At 42.4% G+C, this 24820-nt stretch overlaps 1 protein-coding gene across 2 annotated transcripts in view; it reads left to right on the forward strand.

Annotated features, from left to right (window-relative positions):
• Positions 1–24820, forward strand: part of zc3h18 (zinc finger CCCH-type containing 18) — an 84292-nt gene that overhangs the window by 31174 nt on the left and 28298 nt on the right. For both annotated transcript variants that reach the window (XM_056281775.1, XM_056281776.1), the window contains exons 10-13: positions 20640–20822; positions 21453–21584; positions 21779–21871; positions 23430–23687. In XM_056281775.1, coding sequence (XP_056137750.1) covers positions 20640–20822; positions 21453–21584; positions 21779–21871; positions 23430–23687 — 666 coding nt within the window. The remainder of the gene's footprint in view (positions 1–20639; positions 20823–21452; positions 21585–21778; positions 21872–23429; positions 23688–24820) is intronic.

Here is a 24820-nt window from a genome sequence, read left to right on the forward strand (position 1 = left end):
TCGAGTTGTCGTTGACTCGCGCTTCATCTTTCACTTCATCTGGTTCACAGCATCCACCAGCCTCTTCTGCTGGCCGTTGTGTGTGCATGCGTAGGAGCTGAGCCCCACCCTTGGTCAAACTCCATCACAGACAGCAGAGGACAGAAACAGCGCGCCCGTGTAATGACAAAAAAACGCGGCAGAGACTCAGCATAGTTTTTTTCTGTTCATTCGTTCATTCTTAGGCGATGTGGAAAAAAAAACACTTCGGCGCTGCACCCAAGTCTTACAAAGGTAGGAAGACCCTGATTTTTATGAATTGCATCCACAGTTTGGCAAATTCCACGATAATTCTGTTTTTTACTGTTGATTCCATTTTTAGTATCAAATTTGGAACCCTAGTTTGAGATTTGCCTCTGAGGCACATATCTGCTGATAGAGAATTTATATATGCTTTCGTGGATTGTTGTGTTAGCAATGACTCATTGTAACACACACACGCGCGCACACACACACATACAAAATAATGCAAAAGGTAACTCTTCAGAAAGCAGTAGTGACATTGCACCCTGAGGACCTACGACCTCCTGCCTAAATGCCAGTTTAACTTGGTCCAATGTGCAAATTATTTACCTGTGATTGAATCTAAGCTAGTATTATTACTAATCCAACAGCGAAAAGGAAGCATATGTCACTTGGCAGTGTGGAAACATTGTGTAATGAGATGGGGAGAACACATGGTGTAGCCTAAACCATGCACTTGGCGATTGTTATTCATCATGTCCTTAGACATTGGTGCTTTGAAAGAACTATAATCAGACTCAAAGTGCAAAGACGGTATTATCACGGGATTAGCTTTTGGACTTTATAATATACTTATCATGAATACATAGATGTACAACAGGGGTTTTCTGTAATTCAAACAAAATAACAAAATACCAAGTTATTGTGTGCTTGATTTTTCTGGAGTCCCCATTGAGACTAAAAAAGTTTTCAATACAAAGGCTCTGAGATCCTTGTAATGCCATACTCTAGATTATGTGTGAATACTTCCCCTAACCTTAGACAAAAAAAACGTCAGATGGCTTGCAGACGACTCTAGATTACATTATGCGCCGCTGTCAGTTATGAAATCTCCCATAATAGCATCCTACCAGGTAGAGCATCTCCCCAATAACTCCATCCTAAGCACAACCATGTTAGCTGTAGAGAGAAGACTTTAGCGTACTAACAAAACTTTTACTGAAACAAATTCCAGTGGCCTGACTGCCCGTCAGTACAAGGAACTTGTCAGAGTCTTTGGTTGTTCTTCTGACAGGATTTGGCAAACTTAATTCTGTGAAAGATAACATCAAAACTGATTTCCCTGATAATAATTGAGCTCAAAGGGTATCCGGGTGGCGTGGCAGTTTTTTCCGTTGCCAACCAACACAGGGATCAGCGGTTCAAATCCCTGTTTTGCCTCTGGCTTGGTTGGGTGTCTCTACAGGCACAGTTGGCCGTGTCTGCGGGTGGGAAGCCGCAGACACGTTGCTGTCCTCGAAGGAGTGTGTCTTCTCTATCTACAAAGAAGATAGATTGTTTGAAAGAGGGGTGAAGGAAGCCATCTGTGCGAAACTGGAAAAACCATCCCTCAACTGAGGAGGAGGCCTGCGACACCACCTATCTCCCACTTACAATGCCGTCCTTTCATCTCTACCCAGGAGACTCAGGAAGCCTAGCCTCCAAGAACAACAGTCGGTCACTAACGGCTCCAACGACTCTCATGACCACTGAATAATGAAGTCGAAACTAACACCCCCAATGACCGTCGCTGCTAAACAAATGCAAATCAATAGCTCCGATGATGACAGGCGCAGCTGGACATCGGAGCACAGGAGAGCCACGCATATCAATAGCTCCGATAACGACAGGTATTGGTAAACATCGGGGTACAAAGAGCCATGGACATCTGTGGCTCTGACAACAATTCCAAGAGGATAAATTCTGAGTCTCGTCACCAGCCAGTCAGACTAGCTTCGTCTAGTCAGAAAGCCACGAACTGAGGAAGCCTCTTGGATGAGAGGCGAAACGTCTTCACGGATATATACCAAGTCCAGTTGCACTTGATTCAACTCCTTTGGATAACCATGACCTGGATGAATAAGAACATTCACAGATTTGTAGTGTGTCCTTTTGCTGCAATAACAGCCATGATTCTCTTGGGGTAAGTATGTACAAGCTTTGCACATTCTTCTGGAGTAATTTTTGCACATTCTTCTTGGTAGAATTTGTACAGGTCTTGCAAGTTGGTGGGATGGTGCATCTGGACTGCGATTTTCAGTCGTTGCCACAGATTTTCAATGGGGTTGAGGTCCGGTCTTTGACTTGGCCACTCCAAAACGTTTACCTTTTTGTTGCTGAGCCATGCCATTATTGCTTTAGCCTTGTGCTTAGGATCATTATCCTTCTGAAAAGTGAATCTTCTCCCAAGCTTTTTATGGCAGACTGCAACAGGTTTTCTTCCAATATTTCCCTGTATTTAGCTCCATCCATTCTTCCCTCAATTTGAACAAGGTTCCCAGTGCCAGCAGATGAAACGCAACCCCATTGCATTATGCTGCTACCGCCATGCTTCACTGTAGGGAGGATGTTTTTTAGGGCATGAACGGTGTTAGGTTTGTGCCATACATAACTCTTGAGTTTTGGCCAAAAAGCTCAACACTGGTTCATCTGACCACAAAACTTTTACCCACATCCTAACTGGGTCCCTCTCATGCTTGGTTGCAAACTCCAAGCGTGCTTTTATATGCAGAGTTTTTAACAATGGCTTCTTTCTTGCCACCCTCCCATACAGGCCAGATTTATGGCGAGCCCGTAATATGGTTGACTCATGCACATTTACTCCAGTTTCAGCTTCTGACCTCTGGAGCTCCTTCAAAGTGATTGCAGGATCGTCTGTGGCTTTCCTCATCAGCCCACGTCTTGCTCAGACACTTAGCTTTGAGGGACAGCCTGTCTGTCCTACAAAGCGTCTGGGTGGTGTGATACAGCATCCACTTTCTGACAATGGATCCAACAGTGGGTGGTGTGATACGGCGTCCACTTTCTGACAATGGATCCCCAGGAAAGGGATACAAAACAATGTCCAAACACTTGAATATTGTTTTGTATCCCTTTCCCACCTTCTGCATTTTAATCACTTTATCTCTTACTTCAGTATTATGCTCCTTTGTCTTCATTTTCTGATGGCGTTCACTCCTGTCCGTTACTTTAATATCTTACAGGTGCACACTAATCATGTCCAGTTGTGTTAACCTGAGTTTGTTTTAGGAATAATTTGTCATTTGTCAACCTGGAGCTTTCAGAGCACAAGGGGTTGAATACTTATGCAATCACTATATTTTAGTTTTTAATTTATTAATAACAAGTCAGTAAAACTAACTTATTTTGGCTTTGGGAACATGCTGTTAGAGCTTATGGGTCCACAAAAATAACATGTTCAGGAACAGATGTGTGAGTCTCTTATAATTCAGAAATTAGTGATGATTGTCAACGGGCTTGAATACTTTTGCAAGGCACTGTATATAAACAACTAGGCCGCCTTTCTTAAAATTATACTGAGTATTTAGCAGGCTTTAATAACCAAAATTCTAAGATTGTAAATCTCTTCACTGCCTTTTGTTGTAACGGTTTGGACTTTGTTAGTATTTTCTTCTGTTGTTGAATTTTATTTTCACCAGGATATGGCACATACAGTAGAATTTACACTCAGAACTATAAATAGCTGCAGTGTGCAATTCTATTTTTAGCTGCAGAAGGTGTAATAAGATAGGGTGAGGTGTTCCAGCTTGCATCACACCTGTGATATTTTTTCAGGAGCGAGTTTGTGCATATTTTAAATTCCTGTCTTTAAAGATACTGAATGGCGTCCTGCCATAGAAGTTCAAAAGTCCTCTTCTGGTTCTTTCTTTCTGGAATGCCCAGTCATGTACCCATTAATCAAGTCTGAAGTCACATCGTTGTAGAAACTTTGCTTGACTGTTATTTTCATGGGAATATCCCCTAATCTTGTTCATTTCCGCAAGCAAATATTACGACATTCTTTAAGGGCATTCCACCCCAACCCCACCCCACCCCCCCAAATAAGTCAAGCCTGGATTCTTATTGTATACACAAACAATGATCTGTCCACTCTGGAAACTCCCAAGGACTGTGAATTTAGAATCACTGAGGTGTGACGTGATTTTTATAGCTCCCACATGCACTCAGCTGCACATTACACAACAACTACAGTTGTTTGGTTGTTTGTAGGAATTAGATGTAATATGAGCATGGATTTTTCTGATTTTTTTTCTTTTCCTCATACGTTACTGTGCTTTTGAGGTTTTTAGTCTTTGAATGATTGGTACGAATACGAATATAGGTACGAATAAGGATCTTACAAAATGCTTTATTGTATAGCAAAGTTGCTGTGCATATACGTGGGCATGGGTTTTTTACAATTCAAAGTGAACAACGAACTCAGAGTAATTGGGTAAAGGAGATAATATTACCTTGCCCTAATACTGTGCGTGCTTGCTAACACTAAAGAAAAGCTGGGATGGCATCTCTGTCTCAGTCTATCTGTCTGTCTGTCTCTCTCTCCTTTGCTTGCTCTCTCTCTCTCTCTCTCTCTCTCTCTCTCTCTCTCTCTCTCTCTCTCTCTCTCTCTCTCTCTCTCTCTCTCTCTCTCTCTCTCTCTCTCTCTCTCTCTCTCTCTCTCTCTCTCTGCAGTGAGTGTGTGATTATGTACATCCCCTACTCACACGTGCTGTGTGTGGAAGCAGAACAAATTTGCACAGTGGGGAACAGAGCAAGGGGAGAATCTCTATAAATAATTGATCACACATGGCGTGTTTCTGAGACTAATAAAAAATTAGACTTTTTAAAACAGCATTACAAGCAAACCTTGGCAGGTTACACCTATGTGTGAGAAAACATTTGCTTATCTCTTTCACTAACAAAAGGTTGAGATGGTAAACATGCCTTAACGTCATCTAAAAACCCTTTTACACAGGCACTTTGTTACCTGTTGACTCATCTTTTCATGACATGGGTGTTGTAGTAATATGCTCTGGTGTTTCAATAAAAAGAACTCATCTCTGACATGAAAGAGATGCAGAAAAATTTCCAATTGTGAGCATCACATGACCAAAGATACTGACTTCTAACCATTTTTTTGGCCTTTAGCAACAAAGGGCCCCTGCCTTTGTGCATTAACAGGCATGTTGTACTGATCTGATCATCTGTCATCATCAAGTAACCACACTGCTGTCAAAAATCTCCTATCTCTTTTTAACTAAATGCAATTCTATTTGCCTGCAGGCCTGAGCCTTCTGGCCAGGTGACACGCATCAAATGCTTTTATCTGTTATATTCTTCACATGAACTGGTAGATCCTCTGTGTCAAGTACATTATCTTAAAAAAAAGGGGGGGGGGCAGCACAATGGCCCAATGGTTAGCATTTTTGCCTCACAGCGTGTAGGTCCTGGGTTCGAGGTCCCAGGTCCTTTCTGTGTAGAGTTTGCATGTTCTCCCCGTGTCTGCGTGGGTTTCTGCCAGGTGCTCCAGTTTCCTCCCGCCATCAAATATAGGGGTGGGTGTTTTATTGTGTCAGCCCTGTGATGGCCTGGCGGCCTGTCCAGGGTGTCTCCTCGCCTGCCGCCCAATGACTGCTGGGATAGGCTCCAGCATCCCCGCAAACCTGAAAGCAGGATAAGTGGTTTGGATAATGGATGGGGAAAAAAATCAATGCTTAGATCCATCGAGATTCTCTCATAAAAGATTGTCTCAAAGCATAAAACTCAATAATTGGAAATTTAAAGCTCAATTCTTGACTGGGCTGTACACTCCTTACAGCTGTCGCTGAACCAACTGGATGGTGAAATGTAATGGACGTAAAACATGTGCGTCGTGATTACGTTCTAAGCTAGGCTACTTCAGTTTTGGTGAGGATGGCTGAGCGTGAGCAACCGAAGTTGGATACAATCCGACTGGCAACCTCTGGCCAACATTCACTTGCTAAGCACATTTGCTATGTTGCACTTCCAGGCATTTCTGTTATTTCATTGTTAGTCCATGGGCCAGAGCCCAAAATTTCCTATTTCGGTACACTCAAGGTGGCAAAACTTACTTATAATTTTTGAAAGGATCCATGTCTGTAGATGATATTTTGGTATGATAACCATTCCTGAGTGGCAGCTGTATCACAGTTATCAGCTCATGAAGTTAACCACCCCCTAAAGTAAATTGCATTTTAGACGCTGGTGCATATCCTGGTTTAGCCTCATGGTCAGGACATTTTTCAATGTTCTATAATATTGTCTTTGGTATCATTTTAAAGGGGACCTTCTTAGCTTTCATTCAAGCCCTGTTGTGGATATTTCTCACAAATATAGAGGTCACTTGAGCTCTTCAACCCGTCAATAACACACATCTTTCTGCAATGTTCGCCTAAACTATATACTTTCTTTTAGCCCTGTGGCATCTAGGAATATCAGGGACACAAAACACAAAAACTGGAATACTCACAGGACTGTAAAGATTCAGGAAATGTATAATATACCCATACTATTTCATTGTGTGAGGTGATTGTGAACCTTAAATTAGAAGGGCATTATTACTAAGAAACTAACTAGACCAAAGCCAGTTAGTCCATGGGTCAGACCAGATATCGATATCACCCAAGGTGACACAACTTCACTGGTGCCATTTTATTTGGTACACTAACAGAAGTAAGATAATACATGATAACCTTTCCAAATGAGCAGCTATTTCATTTTTCTTTCAGGAAACCTGTTTCTGTGCCTCTCACGATTGTGTATTTGCCCAGATTTTTACAAATATAGCATTTCAACACCCCTGGTACTGATTAGCCTAGCTTAAACTCTGGGACAGTTCTTAGTTGGCCAACAACCAAGGATAACCAGTACTGTGTACTTCCATTCATTGTGCTAAGCTAGGCTAACGTGCAGCCAGATAGCTTTCTACTAAACACATATAGAGGAAACTGGTATCTATCTTCTTGTCTCACTCTGGAGAAGATTGTAAGCTAATTTCCCATAATGTTAGCATGTTCTTTTAATGTATATGTTAATATGATTAGTTAAAGTGGCTACGAGGAACTTTCATCTTGTGTTGATTTTAGCGGCCTCATGTGGACAAAATACAGCTGTTGCATAGCAACTAGGTAATGTATCTATTTGTGGCTATGTAAGATAAATAATGGTAATATGACGCTGGTGAAGCAAAGTAAACTTTGTTTTAGTAGTGTTCATACACCTAAGTTACATGTATTTGTTTGTATGTGGCAGGTGAAAACTGACTGAATATGGCCACTGGTGAACAAGCAAGTTTTTACCCAATACCAAAGCGCCCACGGGTGGAGTGCATTATCCACTGTTCTGATGATACAGATAAGCTGGTTTCACTACAAAGTGTCGACTCATGGAGAACTCTGCTCAGGGCAGCTCAGATACGAAATCATGCACCAGTTTTGAAACTGGCAAAAGACATTCCTGAGGGACAGATTCCAGCAATCTACTACCACAGAAAGTGTCGCAGTATCTTCATTATGAAGCAAATTCTTGATGGCCTCCTTGCAAAAGAAAAGAAAAGTTGTGTCTCTGCTGAAGAGAAACAATCTAAGAGAGTAGCTCGACATGCTCCAAGTGCATCTAGGACTTATGATGCAGAGTGCATATTTTGTCAGAAAAACAGCAAATATTCCAAGAGACAGAATACGAGAGAAGTACTGGTGCAGTGTCAAGAACTGCGAGCTGATGCAAAGATCAGGAGTGCAGCCACAAAGAAAAGGGACAGCAGAATCCTTGCTATTGTGAGTAGAGACCTTGTAGCTGCTGAAGGGCACTACCACAGGTCATGCTATAGACTTTACACCAAAGAAGAGATTTCCAAAGGAGAGGTTGCCAGCAATGAAGATGATGATGCTGCAGCCCAGTATGAAGCTGCTGTGAATAAGGCATACAATGAGCTGTTCCTCTTCATCAGGATGGAGCTTTTTGGCAATCCTCAAGTGATGACAATGACTGATCTCTCTTCTAGACTGGTAGCTTCAATGAACTCCCAAGGCATTACCCAAGTCAAGGAATCAACCAAGAAGCACATAAGGCGAAACCTGGAGAGTGAGTTTGCTGGAGCCTTGCAGATATTCCCTGATGAGAAAGGAAAATTCCTCCTCTATCCTGATAACTTGTCCATGAGGGAACTTGCCAAAGAAAATCAGTCTCTCAAAAGGGAGCTGCAGACCCTGAAAAGTGTCAGTGCACAAGATGTTATAGCCAAAGCAGCCATCAAATTGAGAGCAGACATTAAAAGTCAAGATGTTCCTCAAACCTGGCCGCCTGAAGTCAAACCAGAAGCAGAATGTCCTACCATTCCAGAGTCGCTCATTATCTTCCTGTACTCTCTACTCACAGGCTCAAATGATCCTGATCATGCATCCCAGAGAGTGCAGTGCCTTCTGCAGTCATTTGGCCATGACATAGTATATGCAGTAACATGTGGAAATACCAAGCCTTCCAAGCACATTGTTCTGCCATTCAGTGTCAGATCGTTGACAGGAAATGTAGAGTTGATAAACATCCTCAACCGACTTGGTCACAGTGTGTCCTATTCACAGATGGAAGAGATCAACACTGCCCTGTGTCTCCAGAAACTCTCATCATCAGGGAGTGGCATTGCCCTTCCAGCTAACATCCATCCTGGCATATTCACAACTTTAGCCTGGGACAATATCGACCGTCTTGAAGAAACTGTCAGTGGTGAGGGAACATCTCACAGAGTCAATGGGATTGCTGTGCAAGCAAAGCCAGTCAACCCACTCCCTGTCCAACCCATGCCCACTGTTCCCAAAACAAAGAAGAGAAGCATTGATGGACCCCCACCAATGTTACCAACTTACAATGCTGGACAACGGGTAGGGCCACCACAAAGCAAAAAGTCAGATGCCGATACTGCAGCCAATACTAAGCTTGCCAGAGAGAAAAACCTTCTTTGGGTCCTAGCACGCATGTCACAACAAGAAGAACAGTCAGTCAGCAGCTGGACAGGCTTCAACATCCTGACTCGAGGAGAGATGACGGTCATCCCCGACAATACAGGCTATCTGCCTACTATCAATGCTCCAGCAACACAAATGTCTACTGTCAACGAGGTGCTTAACCAGTCACTGAGCATCATGCAGTGCTTAGGCCTGAGGAAGATTGTCTGTGTCTTTGACCAAGCCCTGTATGCGAAGGCTGTCGAGATCACATGGAAACACCATGACAAGTTCCATGATATCATCATTAGGCTTGGGGTATTCCACACCATCTGCACACTGCTGGCAATAATAGGAAAGCGTTTCCAAGATGCTGGACTCAAGGACCTCTGCATTGAGTCTGGCATGATTGCAGAAGGCTCAATTGCTGGTGTTATGGATGGCCGCAAGTACAACAGGGCAGTGCGACTACACAAGCTCCTGTATGAGGCTCTCATGCGACTGACCTTGAATGGTTTCCTGTCCTGGTTGGAAGAAACTCACAGGAATGACATGGTTCACCTGAATGAGACACTGAAGACCATTGACAGCCTTGGGAAAGAAGTCTCACAACATGCTTTGAAGGAGGTCCTCGAGATCAGCTCTTGTACACGCATCATGGATCTATTTGAAGTCTACCGTGAGTTCCTTAGAGGTGGAAACGGCAGCCTCTCGAACTTCTGGATGTCCTATTTGGACATGGTTGAAATCTTGTTGGGGCTCATCCGAGCATCCAGAGAGGGAGACTGGATGCTACACTTGGCTAGCATTCGAGCAATGATCCCATGGTGCTTTGCTTATGACAGGATGAATTATGCACGCTACCTCCCCTACTACTACGCCCAGATGTCTGAGCTGCCCATCACACACCCAGATGTGTACACAGAATTCATGGAAGGAGGCTTCTCAGTCCAACTGGGCTCCACCAATCCCTTTGGCCGAATCCCTGTTGACCAAGCTATAGAAGAAACGGTGAACAAAGACACCCAAACAGCTGGAGGGACAAAGGGATTCAGCTTGAAGCCAGGAGCTGTGACCAAATATTATCTCACAGCTGAGTATAGAAGCATGTACCTCAGACAGCTGAGAGACCTGACAGGTCAAGGCAGGTGCAAATGGTCTCATCCAGATCTACAGAGTCCAAGGATCAAGAGAGATGAAGCAGATGTCCAGTCTCTCATGGACCTTATGGAGAATAACTGGCTCAATCCTATGTCCCCTGATGAGATTGATTTGGTTAGCCTCTCCACTGGCAACATGGCTCCACCTGATGTGACCATAGATCTCTTGAGAGCTCTTGAGAAAGGAGAAGAGGCCTACCAAGCATTCCAGCAAACAAGGTTAGATGCAGACCCACCACCTGTGAAATTCCACGACAAGATGACCAAGCAAAGTCTGAAAACATTCTCCAATGTCAGCACAAAACAAGCTCATGGAAAGAAAGCACAGGATGTGGTTCTGAAGGCAGATAGAAACCTTTTCAGTCACATGATCCTGGTGGCTGAAAGCAGGAAGGTGAATCTGAAGGATGTCCTTGCCTACCCATTGGGCCCACTACCATGGGCACTGGCAAATGCTGATGGGTCCTTACGAAAAACAAACAAGGCTGCACTTGCCAGAGAGCTTGAAAAGAATGTATCTCCTGCAGAAGACATCCCAATCCCATCTACTTCCATCATTAATGGGATGAGCCTGGTCCAAAAAATGAATGGCAACAACAAAACCTTTGCACAGGTGGCAGAGTCAGCCTTGACCCAGGTCCTCCATGAGGGAGCACAGAGTGGGAGGATTGATGTTGTTTTTGATGTCTATCACCAGACTTCGATCAAAGATGCTGAACGACTGAACCGGGGTGGAGACATCACTCTCCAGTACAAGAATCTTGCAGGGGGACACCACGTCCAGCAGTGGAGAAAATTTCTGTGCAGTTCCTCCAACAAGACCAGTCTCATCAAGTTTCTGGTGGAAGAGTGGAAACTCCCACGATACAGAGCTATGCTGCATGGCAAGGTGTTGTACATGACCTGTGAGGAAACCTGCTACAAGTTGACAGAAGATGGGTGTGAGGAAGCAGCAGAACTGCACTCCACACATGAAGAAGCTGACACCCGTCTGCTCCTGCATGCGGGCTCAAAGTCAGTTATCATCACAGCTGAGGACACTGATGTCATGGTGCTTTGTCTTGGCTTCCAGAAGGACATCACCTGTCCCATCTACCAGAAGTGTGGGACTCAGAACCGCACACGGTTTGTCGACATCACCAAACTGGCAAGTTCACTTGGAGACAGCATCTGTGACTGCGACACTGTCAGTGCATTCGCTGGTCGAGGGAAGCTGAATGCCCTGAAGATAGTGAGAAAGCACACTTCCCGCCAAGAGACTTTTAGTCAACTGGGACAGACATGGAATGTGAGTGATGAGCTGTTCCAGAAAATTGAGCAGTTCACCTGTCGGATGTATGTTGCTAATAGCAGCACTGCTGAGGTGAACAAACTGCGTTACCAGCTCTTCTGCACCAAAAGGGGAGAGGTTGAGTCCAGCCAGCTGCCACCATGTAGAGACTGTCTCTTTATGCATGTTCAACGAGCCAACTATCAGGCAGCAATATGGAAGTGCTGTCTGCAGGCTAACCCTGTGGTGCCAAGCCCTACTGAGTATGGATGGACAGACGATGAAGGCAAGCTGGCCATTTACTGGATGCGCTCCCCACCTGCACCAGATGTGGTCTTGGAAATGCTAACATGCAAGTGTGTGCATTCATGCAAAATGCCAAGCTGCATGTGCCTGTCAAATGGACTTCCATGCACAGACATGTGCAGGTTACAGACCTGCAGTAACCAAAAACAGCAGGATGGTCCAGAACTGGACTTTGAACTTGGGGAGTCAGATGATGAGAGAAACGAGCAGTTTGATGAATGACAGTGTGATGATTCTGATGGTATTACTGTGGTAGTAGTCTATTGATGCACAGGATGTTGATTCTGGACTTGGTTACCCAGAGCTTGATAACAATAATGTAACCATATTCACATATACCCATTACCCTACCCATTACCATTACATATACCCACTAATGATATGGGATTACATGTATCATTGACTAAGTATATGTAAATGTCAATGTTGTTTAAAATATTAAAATAGTTCATTACCTCACTATGGTATTCCTTTTTATCATGTATTTTGATTGTGTATTTAAACAAATGTATAGAGACCAGTTTGTGACCTAACTGGCTTTGGTCTAGTTCTCATTTAAGGCTCACAATCACCTCACACAATGAAATAGTATGGGTATATTATACATTTTCTGAATCTTTACAGTCCTGTGAGTATTCCAGTTTTTGTGTTTTGTATCCCTGATATTCCTAGATGCCACAGGGCTAAAAGAAAGTATATAGTTTAGGCGAAAATTGCAGAAAGATGTGTGTTATTGACGGGTTGAAGAGCTCAAGTGACCTCTATATTTGTGAGAAATATCCACAACAGGGCTTGAATGAAAGCTAAGGAGATCCCCTTTAAAATGATACCAAAGACAATATTATAGAACATTGAAAAATGTCCTGACCATGAGGCTAAACCAGGATATGCACCAGCGTCTAAAATGCAATTTAGTTTAGCGGGTGGTTAACTTCATGAGCTGATAACTGTGATACAGCTGCCACTCAGGAATGGTTATCATACCAAAATATCATGTACAGACATGGATCCTTTCAAAAATTATAAGTAAGTTTTGCCACCTTGAGTGTACCGAAATATCGTCTGGCCCATGGACTATGTGGCCTGTTATTTGTATTTCGTCCATTTATTGTTTTACCATATATTCCACAGAAAGCGTTAGTTGTGTATGAGAGCTGGTACAGAATTCTATGTTGTTTTTGTATGAAAGCTGTCTTGATTTTAATATACAGCAAAATGTTTTGTTTTGTTTTTTTTGTCTGAGGGATTCTGTGCTCATTGCCCGTAACAGGAGGATTTCAGTTGAAGTCTTTATTATTTATTTGTGAATGGGGGCAGCTTTTTACGTTATCAAGTGATTGCTGAAGTCCTGCTGAAGCCCATGTTAATTTACAACAAGGATGCTGCTACAGGCACACTTTTGTTTCTCTTCTTGTTGGTTCTTTGCAATGCTGGGAAATGTGACCTTCCACTTGACACATCTCTACTATTTGTTACTGTATTAATAAAAGATAGCTGAAGTAATTCATCTGTTTATTTTAATTATGGATCATTACTAAGGCTGGGTGTTTGTCACGGAAGTCGCGGGTGTCACGGATCCGTGATTCTCACCATTTTTTGCCATGTCCGCGATTTCCCCAGTTTTTAGTGCGTTCCGTGATTTTTCTACAGTTTTGAATGGTAGCCTAACTGTCAATCTTAACGTAGCCTACAGTGTGATCTGTATAGGCACTAAGCATTTTAACCATCACTTCTGAACTGCATATAGCCTAGCATTGTACATTTTGACCTACACTCCGAGCCATAGATTGTCCCAATTAGCGGAAGTTTACAGTGTAATGTTACGTTACCATGGTTACATTAGAAGTGCGAATGAATGAACAGTTAACGTTAGTCACGGTCCGATCAAAAACTTCAAAATGAGTAAAACTGCAAACACCCCCGCTAAAGCATGAGCCCTGCATCCCTGCATACCGTAACCTCTTCTGCCTTTCATGGGATGATATTAAGGATGAATTACTCCAAAATACATCACTTATTTTCTCTGGGAATGCGCTGATTTCTTCCTTCATGTTTTGGGGTTTTTCGGCTACTTCCTGGATGGTTCTGAAAGCTTGATGGGCATAGCAACAGTAACTAAGGGGGGGGGGACTTTGCAAAAGGTCAATTGGCCAAGTGCAATTGGGGAGAAAAAGGGGGAAAAAATCCCAAAAAATGAAATCAAAAATGTTGATGCATCAAGATGCATCAATAATCATTTTATAATCACATCGTAGCCCTCTGAATCAGAATCGAATCGTAACGAGATTCCCATCCCTAAGACATGATATAACAAAAAAAAGATCATGCCCTGTAATAGTAATAGAGCTTTAAATTCAGTAAACCTTTAGCAAAAACAGCACTTGGCAGACCCACAGAAAAGCCATGGAAACTAAATGATAAACAAAAAGCACTCTACCCCAACAAAGTGTAGTAAGAGGAATGTAAAGCATCGGTATGTTATCTGTAAATCAGAAAACAACAGTGGTGTTATTGTGGCGTTAAGTTTGGAAGAAAACATGCAGCGCTGAAAATAGATCATGAATAGATGTTCTGCCATCCCTGACTTTTCACTTTAAATCTCTGTACCTTGTTTTTTTTTTTTAACTTATATTTATTGGATTTTGCATTTTACAAATCATGGAATCAACATATGAAATAAATCCAGTATTATCCCCATCCCTCCCCTGCTCCCTAACATTATATCTCCAAACCCCCCCCCCAACATCCTCCAAAATGACATCAAGTACAAACAAATATACGACAGATATACAACAACCTCATCTACATAAACACAGAAAAGGGAGAAAAAAAATTTTTTTTTAAATACACTCATTTTTATCTTTTAAACTAGTTCTTAATTAGACTGCTACAGTTCTGCTCCAACCAAGAAATAATTAGGTTATGAACTTTCCCAGTCTGTTATTTGGGTTAGGTTATCATAGTAGGTAAGAAAAGACCTCCAGACGCTTTCAAATTTATTTGCATTCCCCTTCAATGTAAATTTGATTTTTTCAGGCTTCAGGTAAAACATAATCTCTTTAAGCCATCGTTTATGGGATGGTGGCACTGCTGTCTTCCAATTGAAGAGGATGAGACGTCGAGCTAACAAGAGTAGTAAAGGCAACCACATTGCACATTTCAGTCGACCACACTGCATCCTCTGGCCTAAATCCAAACAGGGCAATAATGGGCTGAGGTAAAATTGTCATATTATACATGTCACTAAGGGATTCAAAGACCTTTTCCCAAAAAGTGTGAAGGCTTGAGCATGACCAAAATATGTGCAACCAGTGTACAGTGGTATTCTTACATCGATCACAGGTGGGATCAAGAGCATCTAAGGGGGTACTTGGAGGTTGCTCTGGGAAAGGGCGGTAGCCTTTTTGTACGAAGTACCTAATCTGAAGGTGCCGAAAAAGATGGGAGCGTGGCAGGGCATACTTTTCTGACAATTGTTCAAATGATGCAAATACCCCATTTATATATAAATCTTTAACAACTCTAATGCCATTCTCATGCCAGGCCCGAAAAGCCAGGTCTGACACAGAGGGGGTGAAAAGATGATATGCAAAAATAGGAGCCCGAAGTGAAGCGTTTTGCAACCCAAAATGTTTGCAAAACTGTACCCACATCTTTAATGTATGGTTAACTACACGATTTTCAAAAGAGCCAACACTAAATGGTAAAGGGGCCGAGATTAAGGACAGGACTTTCAATTTAAAAGATTCCAATTTTACCCAAACTGGAGCTTCTGCACCATCCCTGACCCACATCATAATGTTTTTGATATTGCTACCCCAATAATAGTGAAGAAAGTGAGGTGTGGCCATACCTCCTAACATTTTCAGCCTTTGTAGAAATGACTTATGAATACATGGGGTTTTGTTGTCCCATATAAATCCAGTGAGGATTTGGTCCAGTGATTTAAAAAGTTTTTTTTGTTTTTTTTTAGGAATAAAAATCGGAATACTTTAAAACAAATGGAGAAATCTAGGAAAAATATTTATCTTAATTAGGTTAATCCGGCCAGCTAGTGATAGAGCTAAGGAGCGCCAGCGGTGTATATCCTGCTTGCACTGCTCGATCAGAGGTGTGAAATTTAATTTAAATAACATGAAAGGAGCGAGGTACCACCACACCGAGATATGTAAAGTGAGATGTCACTGTCTTAAATGGAAATGCTGTATCTGGGATATTGAGGGTCACTGGGTTTACATGATAAAGTTCACTTTTATCTAAGTTCAACTTGTAACCTGAGAACCTTCCAAATTGTTCCAAAATAGACTGGGCATGTGGTAGTGAAGATGATGGTTTGGCAACATATAAAAGGAGGTCATCTGCATAAAGAGATAATTTATGCATGGTATTTCCTGGGGTTATCCCTTTTAAGGCCTGGCACTGACATAAAGAAGCAGCAAGTGGCTCGATGGCAAGCATGAAGAGCAGGGGACTGATAGGGCAGCCCTGTCTGGTGGATCTATGTAATGGGAAATATCTTAAATGTAAGTCATTCGTATGGACAGAAGCTAAGGGGCATGCATATAATAGTTTAACCCATGATATATAGTCATTACCAAATCCAAAATTTCTTATAGTCCTAAATGAATGTTCCCACTCCACCCGATCAAAAGCCTTCTCGGCGTCTAAGGATATCACAAGCTCAGGAACATTACCGAGTGTGAGTGTAGATAATATCAAAGAGCATACGAATATTAAAGTAGGAATGCCTGTTTCTAATAAAGCCGGTTTGGTCAGGCAGTACCAGATCAGGAAGAACATTCTCAAGCCGCCTAGCAAGGACTTTATAATCCATGTTTAGGAAAGAAATTGGTCTATACGATTCACACAGTAGAGGGTCCTTGCCCTTTTTATGCAGGAGACACATAGAGGCCTGATTCAGGGTTTCGGGGAGATTCCCATTTGAAAAGGATTCAATAAACGGGCAATAATAATGGAGATAACTCCTTTGTAGATTTCTTAAAAAATTCCACTGGGAATCCATCTGGTCCTGGGGATTTACCAGACTGCATACTTTTGATAGATTCTGATTCTGATTCTGAGACCTGCTTCAACATCAAGGGGTTATCAAGATCACCTTTCTGAGAGTCATTAAGGGTTGGTAAAATTAAATTCTCAAAAAAAGACTCTGATTTAGAAACATCATTGTCATATTCAGATGAATATAAATTAGCATAGAACGCTGCAAAGGCATCGTTAACCCCCTTGTAGTCTGTGGTCATAGAGCCCGAGGCGGGGATATTTGGCGTGAAGTTTGCAGCTGAGTGTGAAATGGTCGAGATGAGAGTCAGCACCTCCAAGTCTGAGTCCATGTTTCTCCACTGGAAAATGGGGGATTGCTCCCTCCGGGTTGGGGATGAGTTGTTGCCTCAAGTGAAGGAGTTCAAGTATCTCGGGGTCTTGTTCATGAGTGAGGGTAGGATGGAGTTGGAGATTGACAGGTGGATTGGTGCAGCATCAGCAGTAATGCGAACATTGTACCAGACCGTTGTGGTGAAGAGGGAGCTGAGCCAGAAGGCAAAGCTCTCAATTTACCAGTCAATCTTCATTCCAATACTCATCTATGGTCATGAGCTTTGGGTAGTGACTGAAAGGGTTCGATCGCAGATACAAGCGGCTGAAATAAGTTTCCTTCGTAGGGTGTCTGGATTAGCGATATGGTGAGGAACTCGGACATCCGGAGGGAGCTAGGAGTAGAGCTGCTGCTCCTTCGCATCGAAAGGAGCCAGTTCAAACATTTGATTAGGATGCCTCCTGGGCGCCTTCCTTTGGAGGTTTTCCAGGCACTGCCAACTGGGAGGAGACCCTGGGGTAGACCCAGAACTCGCTGGAGGGACTACATGTCCAATCTGGCCTGAGAACGCCTTGGGATCCCCCAGGAAGAGCTGGAGGGTGTTGCTGGGAAGAGGGTCATCTGGAGTGCCCTACTTAGCTTGCTGCCACCGCCACCCGACCCCGGAGAAGCAGCTGAAGATGAATGTTCTCCTGTTGAGGTAGAGGCCAAATCAAATTCTGTCTGCAGACGAATTCGCCTTTGGTATAATTCTCAGGAAGGAGTCAAGGCATATTGGCTGTCTAGTTGTGAAATTTCAGCTGTGAGCCCTTTTAATTTGGCTACTTTTTTTTTTTTGGTATTTGACGCATAGCCAATAATTTGTCCACATAAGTAATAATAATAATAAATAATTTTATTTATATAGCACCTTTCTAAAACAATGTTACAAAGTGCTTCACAAAAAATAAAAAGACAGATAAAACCAGACAAGGTAGGAGTAAGAGTAAGATCAAATAAGAGTAAAAATAAAAACATTTATCAAACATTTGTTGTAAAAGCTTTCATAAAAAGAAAAGTTTTAAGACGAGATTTAAAAGAAGCTAGAGACTTAGTTCATCTTAGCTCTGCAGGAAGAGAGTTCCATAGTGTGGGGGCTCTAACAGCAAAAGCCCGATCACCCTTTGTAACCAACCAAGTCCTGGGAATAACTAGCAGGGCTCCATCTACAGACCTTAATGGTCAAGGGGGGACATACCAAGTCAATAAATCACAAATGTATAAAGAAGCAATACCATTTAAAGCCTTAAAAGTGAGCAGTAAAATTTTTTAAATCAAATCGAAATATAACAAAATATAATAAAAGTATGCTTTTAGCACCTCCCATCTGGTGCTATGGGATATTTCCGGAGATGCATTGGTCTCTATAAAAATTGATATTTATGTTTGGCTGTATTTCAAAAAAGTACCATTAGAAAGGAGAGGGTTCAGGTGCCATGTTTTGTATGGGGCGGGTACATACATGATAGGTGGGAGGACTAAAAGAAGATAGAAGTTTTGCATCTAGAATTAAGTAGTCAGTTCTCGAGAAAGTATGGTGAACAGGGGAAAAGAAGGAAAAAGCCCGACCTGTAGGGAAATGTAAACACTACAGCTCTACCATTCCATGTTGTTTAATGAAATTATTAATGGCTGTAGCCATTTTATTTAGGGGTGCAGGTTTGGATGAAGACCTGTCGAATCTGGGGCAGAGGACACAGTTGAAGTCACCCCCAATAACCAGATGATGATTATTAATAATCAGGAATAGAAGAAAAAAGGAACTAATAAAAGCACAGTCATCATAGTTGGGCGTGTATACACTGGCAAGGACAAACCGCTTATTGAAAAGCTGGCCTGTGACACTAACAAATCTGCCATTTGGTTCTGCAATTATTTTGTCACTTTCAAAATAAATACTTTTTTGTACAAGAATAGCTGTTCCTCTGGCCTTAGAATCAGACTTCGAATGAAATACTTTTCCTACCCAGCTCCTCTGGATTCTTAAAACATCTGCCCTACGTAAGTGTATCTCTTGAAGGAAGGCTGCTCCTGCCCCCCAGTTGATCTAGATGTGCCAGTACTTTATTCCTCTTCACAGACTGATTTAGAGATTTCTCATTTCAAGAAATAAAATTGACCTCTCTACCACTATTCCTAACCATGCTCATGACTTCCTAGGTTGCATTGTAAAATACAGAGCATTATACCAGGGTACAGAATACTATTAAGTACAAGGAAAGCGTTACAATAAAATGAATGAGTGTCATTAACAGCGATAAATGACAAAAGGGGAACTTGGAAGAAAGGAGATAAAAACAATAAAGAGAGAGACAAAAAAAAAACAAAAAAAAACAAGAGATCGAGAGGATGCCTCCCACCCCTGCACTTACCCCAACCGAGTGTGTCAAAACCCCAGAAAGCATGTGTGCAAAAAAGGTGCATCGCCAATTTACAACATGTGCACCTTAGCTCTCTTTGTGCCATGCTTGTTTCCTATGTCATTGTTTACTCTTAGCTTAAATTTTGGCATTTTACGACATTCTGTCCTGACATACGCCATCAGGCAAACAATAACCAACAATAGGTAAGTCAAATAAAAGAACAAAAAGCAGATACTCTGATCTTATACCGTTAAGTATAAAGGAAATGTGAGGCAGGTAACCGATCCTACTTAGCAGTAATATCACCAACTGGTTTAATACAACATACCATCGTCTTCAGGCTTTTCCCGGAATATAGAATCTTGGTCTTAACAAAAGCAGCCGCCTCCATCGGTGTTTCAAATATATGCTTTGTCCCAATGAAAATGAGCCGCAGTTTTGCTGTATGTAGAAGGGAATATTTCACTCCTGCCTCCCGAAGTAGTTTCTTCACCAGGAGGAATGCAGCTCTCATGTGTAATAAATCAGCACTGAGATCGGATTAGAAACTGATCTTTTTTTCCTCGATAAGGTAGCTGTCCTCTCTCCCATGACATCCGCAGGATCTGCTCCTTAAACTGGTAATAATGCATACGAACCACCGTAGCCCGCAGAGGACCTGTCGACAGTGGCAGTCTCAGGGTCCGATGAGTGCGGTCCACTACAGGCGGTCGAGTAAAGCTGCCCCCCCCCCCCCCGGAAAATTAGGTCAGGAACCTTTCCAGGAAGGCAGAGGGGTGGTTTCCTTCGATTTTCTCCTCTAGCCCAATCACCCTAATGTTGTTCCTCCTCGAGAAGTTTTCTAAAATATCCAGCTTGGTCTGTGGTTTGGCCTTCTCTGCCTTTAGAGCCATATGGGACATTTCAAGCTCTGTGACTCTCCCGTCCACATTTGTCAGAGATTTTTCAATGTCCTAAATTTTTTTGACATGTGCAGAGACAGTAGTTTGGAGGACTGATACAGAAGAACGTAACTCTGCTAATATTTGCTCCTTCACTACCGCCACGTCAGCTTTGATAACCTCTCTCAATTCCTTCAAATTTGCTGTCCCCATCGTATGTCCCTCTTTCTTGCCACCTCCACCCTGACCCCTTTCTGTGTCCTGTTGCTGATCCTCTCACCTTCAGCAGGCCGATGGAGCCCCCCTCTAAGAAAGAGGTAGTACCAGTGATGAGGCGGCCAGATGAGTGGAAAGACCCGTGGCGCCGGTCCAAATCCCCCAGGAGACGACTCGGAGTGGGCTCTCCACAGCGTGGTCGCAGGCGACACCGGCCGTCTGGCTCCTCTGTTTCTCTGTCAAACTCTTCCAGGTTTGGGCTCGTTTTTATAATCAAGCTATCTGCAAATTCACAGTATTGAAATCGTTTTTTCCAGTTCCACAAATTTCCAGAAGTACAAAATTCTTAGAAAAGATGATTTTATATGCTTTTCTGTTTTTGTTTCTGGGTTGTTGTTTGTTTCTCCCTTTTAAAAAAATTTTTTTTTGGGGGCGGGGTGGTTGATCTACAGTGTGTCCCACAGGGTATCTACCAAGGGGATCTAAGGTGTATGCCACCGCTTGGTATTACGCTGCCAGCTTGTCATATAACAATATGTTTGTTTGTTACATATAACAATATGTTTGTTTTTATCAATGTAGACCGTGTTTCCTGTTTTTTTTTTTCTTTGAAGACCCTTGCACATCTCTAGACAATGTGTTCCATCTAAACACTCAGCCGAGAATCAGAATTGATCCCCTGCCTTTTCATGGTACTCGTGTCATTACGACTGTAATAACACGTATGCCACAAATAAATGTCTTTGCAGAGCCAGTAACGTGATAACGCTGTCAGTTCAATATAGTTCAGTGTCTACACACCCGAAAGGGTTTGATTTTGGCAAATCTAAAAACATTTTCTGTTTTGTGCACGGATTCGTGTGTCTGTCTGTCTGTTTTGCAGATCCTCGTCTCGGTCTTCCTCCTACACGGGCTCTGGGTCATCTCGCTCTCGTTCACACTCACGCTCCTCTTCATTCAGCTCCTACTCCAGCCACTCCTCCCAGCGCAGCTCCTTCAGTGGTAGTCGTTCAAGGTGCCTGTGTGTGTTTATGTTTGTGCATGCATATCTGTGTGTGTTTCCATTGATTTCTAGTGAAAAACTGTTGGCACTGATAACTTGGCCTCACAAAATCTCTGCAGGAACTGTCATGAAATTGTCTTCAAAGAGAATTTAAGTAAACCATTTTAAAATCTCTCTCTCTCTTCCCTCCCCCCTTTTATTTTCAGATCACGATCATTCTCCACCTCCCCCTCCCCAAGCCCAGCAGCACCAAGAAATGCTAAGAACAAAACAGAACTGCCTCCTGCACTAGCTAAAGGGTAAAATTAAGCACATTCATCCAAATATCCATCAGGCTGCTATAATTACAGCTATATTCACAGGTGTCTGTTTACATCAATACTTCTTCTCACACATGCGTTGTTAGCACCAAGTACAATGTAAGCATCTAGGGCTGCACGATATTAGAAAAAACTCACATTGCGATATTTTTTTTCCTATGATATATATTGCGATATGAAATAATACAGGAATTTTCACCAGAGTACTTGAATAGCTCTATATGGAGGGGGAAAAATCATTTTAGAATGATTGTGGTGATTTTGAAGGAAATTGTTGGAAATTGGCAAATTGCTGTTGGAAATAGTTGTTGGACATTGGCAAATTGCAAAAAGTAAGCAGTGCCTTTTTTCGCGATTTGTATGGGAAGAGGAGGAGATGGAGCCAGAAAGACGACACGGAGCGATGGCCAGGAATAGTTATGCATGGATCAGCTCTGACGTCTTCCGAATCTGCATGTATGCAAAAATGATCCACCCGCCACCCACCCGAAATATTTTCTCCAATTTAGAAACCCACACCCAATCACACATTAGTTATTTCTCGGTGGGATATATGTAATTGTGATGATATGGCAACGCATTACACCACTTTTGAGGTATTTTTGTGGCTATCATATGCATACAGTGCTGCGCAACTGTTGCATATGACATACCCAGCACTTGACTTGTCGTGGTTAAGTATTTCACTACATCGCTTCCATACGGAACTTTTATGTCCTTTTTCTTTTTTTTTTTATTCTCCTTTTTTAATTTTCTCTCGGATCAGTTTTTGCCTCCATTGCTAACTAAGAAAAATGGACGCCGCAATTGGCACAATGAGAGTCTAGTCAGCTAATTTGTGCCTGATGAAAAATGAAGCTTAAAATATCTTCAAATTTTAGAGGATGTAATTAATATTTTCCTCATTAATTATGTATTAATTCACCCACCCGCAACCCATCCACTATTAGTCAGAATGTTAATTTGTATGACTCAGCCTGTCCAATCCACGGATTAACCATGGTGCCCGCCGATATAACTGCAATCCACACATCACTAGCCGAGAACCAGACGAACACGCCGATGTGTCATTTATCCAAACGGAGCGAAAAAGGACAAAGTTCTAAGTATTAAATCAAAGTAAATGATGTTATATCAGACAGACTTCTCTTATACATAAGTAATGGAAAACAAGAACTGTGCGAGTTTTCCTTTTGTATCAAGCAGCAAAAAGTTGTAGCATGAGGTGTTTGAGTTAATTTACCTTACTTCATATCGCACGTTCTGCGATATAACTGTTGCACATGCACACATTGCTGTGATGATACTGAAGCAATTTATCGTGCAGCCCTATAACCATCCCAGATAAAGATACTTAACATGGATTTACAGCCCACAACTTGAAGAATAACCTTGTACCTTAACCACATTGCATTGTGCTTTTTGTAGCTCAACATTAACTGAATCCATACATGAGCTATTGTCATGCTAGTTTGAATGCCTGCCTGTTAATGCTTGCATGCTCGACAAAACAAGGAATTCCTTTTCCCTCCCTAAGTGTGCTGCTGAAGCCTGGTGCCATGCCCCCTCCTCGTAGGGACAAGCCCCCCATAAAAAAGGTTCCCACTCCTCCTCTGCCTGGTGGACAGCAGGGTAAGCCTCCCAAACCCCTGTTAGAAGGGGCCAAGCCTCCTATCAACACCAGGGAGGGAGGAGGTGGGGTAGGGGGAAGACCCTTGGGCCCGCGAGAACCTGGGAAGCCCCCCAACCCAAGGGAAGGCAGGCGGAAAGAACGGCAACAACACCCTCCTCGGAGGTAGGAGTCCACCCTCTAAGTTCCTCCTGATTTAAATAGTAATTCCTTTATTTTCCTTATTTCAAAGGTTGTGTTAGTATTTGTAGTAGGGTTGGGCCAATAGACAAATACATCAGGAACTGGCGATGGGCTAAATCCATTGCCACTGGAGTTTTTCTTGGCAGGTTCAAGGTTGTTTATCTGGTTATTTAATTGTATGCATCCTTGAGCATTCATGGTGTCAAGCGTGAGATAAACAAATGTTTGTGACACAACTAGTCACACTAGAACATGCCGTTGGAACTTCATTCTGGAAATTGAGCATACATCAGACAATACAAGTCCCCATACCAATCAAGACACGGTGTCCTTACAGTAGTTGGGGTAACATGGATCATTTGACAACCATGCAGGTTAGCTCTGTTATTCCAATGTATCTCTTCAGTTGGAGGCTGCAAGCAATGGCATAGTTTATTGGATCAAATGCATTTGCTGTTTCTCCTTTACTGAAAGCAGACAGACAAGCAGACATTTCAGCCAAAGGCTATCATCTATACTGAAACATCTGCTTGTCTTGTTTCCTGAATACATCGGCAGTCACTGATTGAACAGCTGGTGGTGGCCTATAGGAAAAGTTAATATAAACCTGAGAATAACTGCAGCTGAAGTCTTAAATCTGTAGTTAGAAGGATGTTGACAGAGACAATAGAAAAGCACTTTTAGACACTTGATGCATTGAATAGCATGGTGAGGCACCAGCAGTACATGGCTAACCTGGAATAGCACATGAGCTTAGATTCTTACTCGTAAAATTCTTTAACATTTTGTCTTTCATCACGCATAGTATGTCCCATCCTATTTATAATGTACTGCTTATGACGATATGTCTCATAGAAGTGCAAACAAAGTGGTTTGCAGGCTGCCTGCCATGTTTTTTGCAGATATATGCAGTAGTTTAGTGTCTGTGGGTTTGTTTTATTGAGTTGGCTTGGCCAGTTTCCCCCAAGTTAACAGATAGTCTGTGTTCTGGTTGGTAGATTTGCATCAAGCTGAGGTGTGTTTTACACCTTGCATTCTTAGTGTTTGTGTGTGGGCATGCAGGGTTTGCCTGTATGTGGGCAGCATGGGACACTCCATGGAAAGTCTAGGAAGTC

This window comes from Lampris incognitus, chromosome 6, assembly GCF_029633865.1.
Source record: "Lampris incognitus isolate fLamInc1 chromosome 6, fLamInc1.hap2, whole genome shotgun sequence".
NCBI lineage: Eukaryota > Metazoa > Chordata > Actinopteri > Lampriformes > Lampridae > Lampris > Lampris incognitus.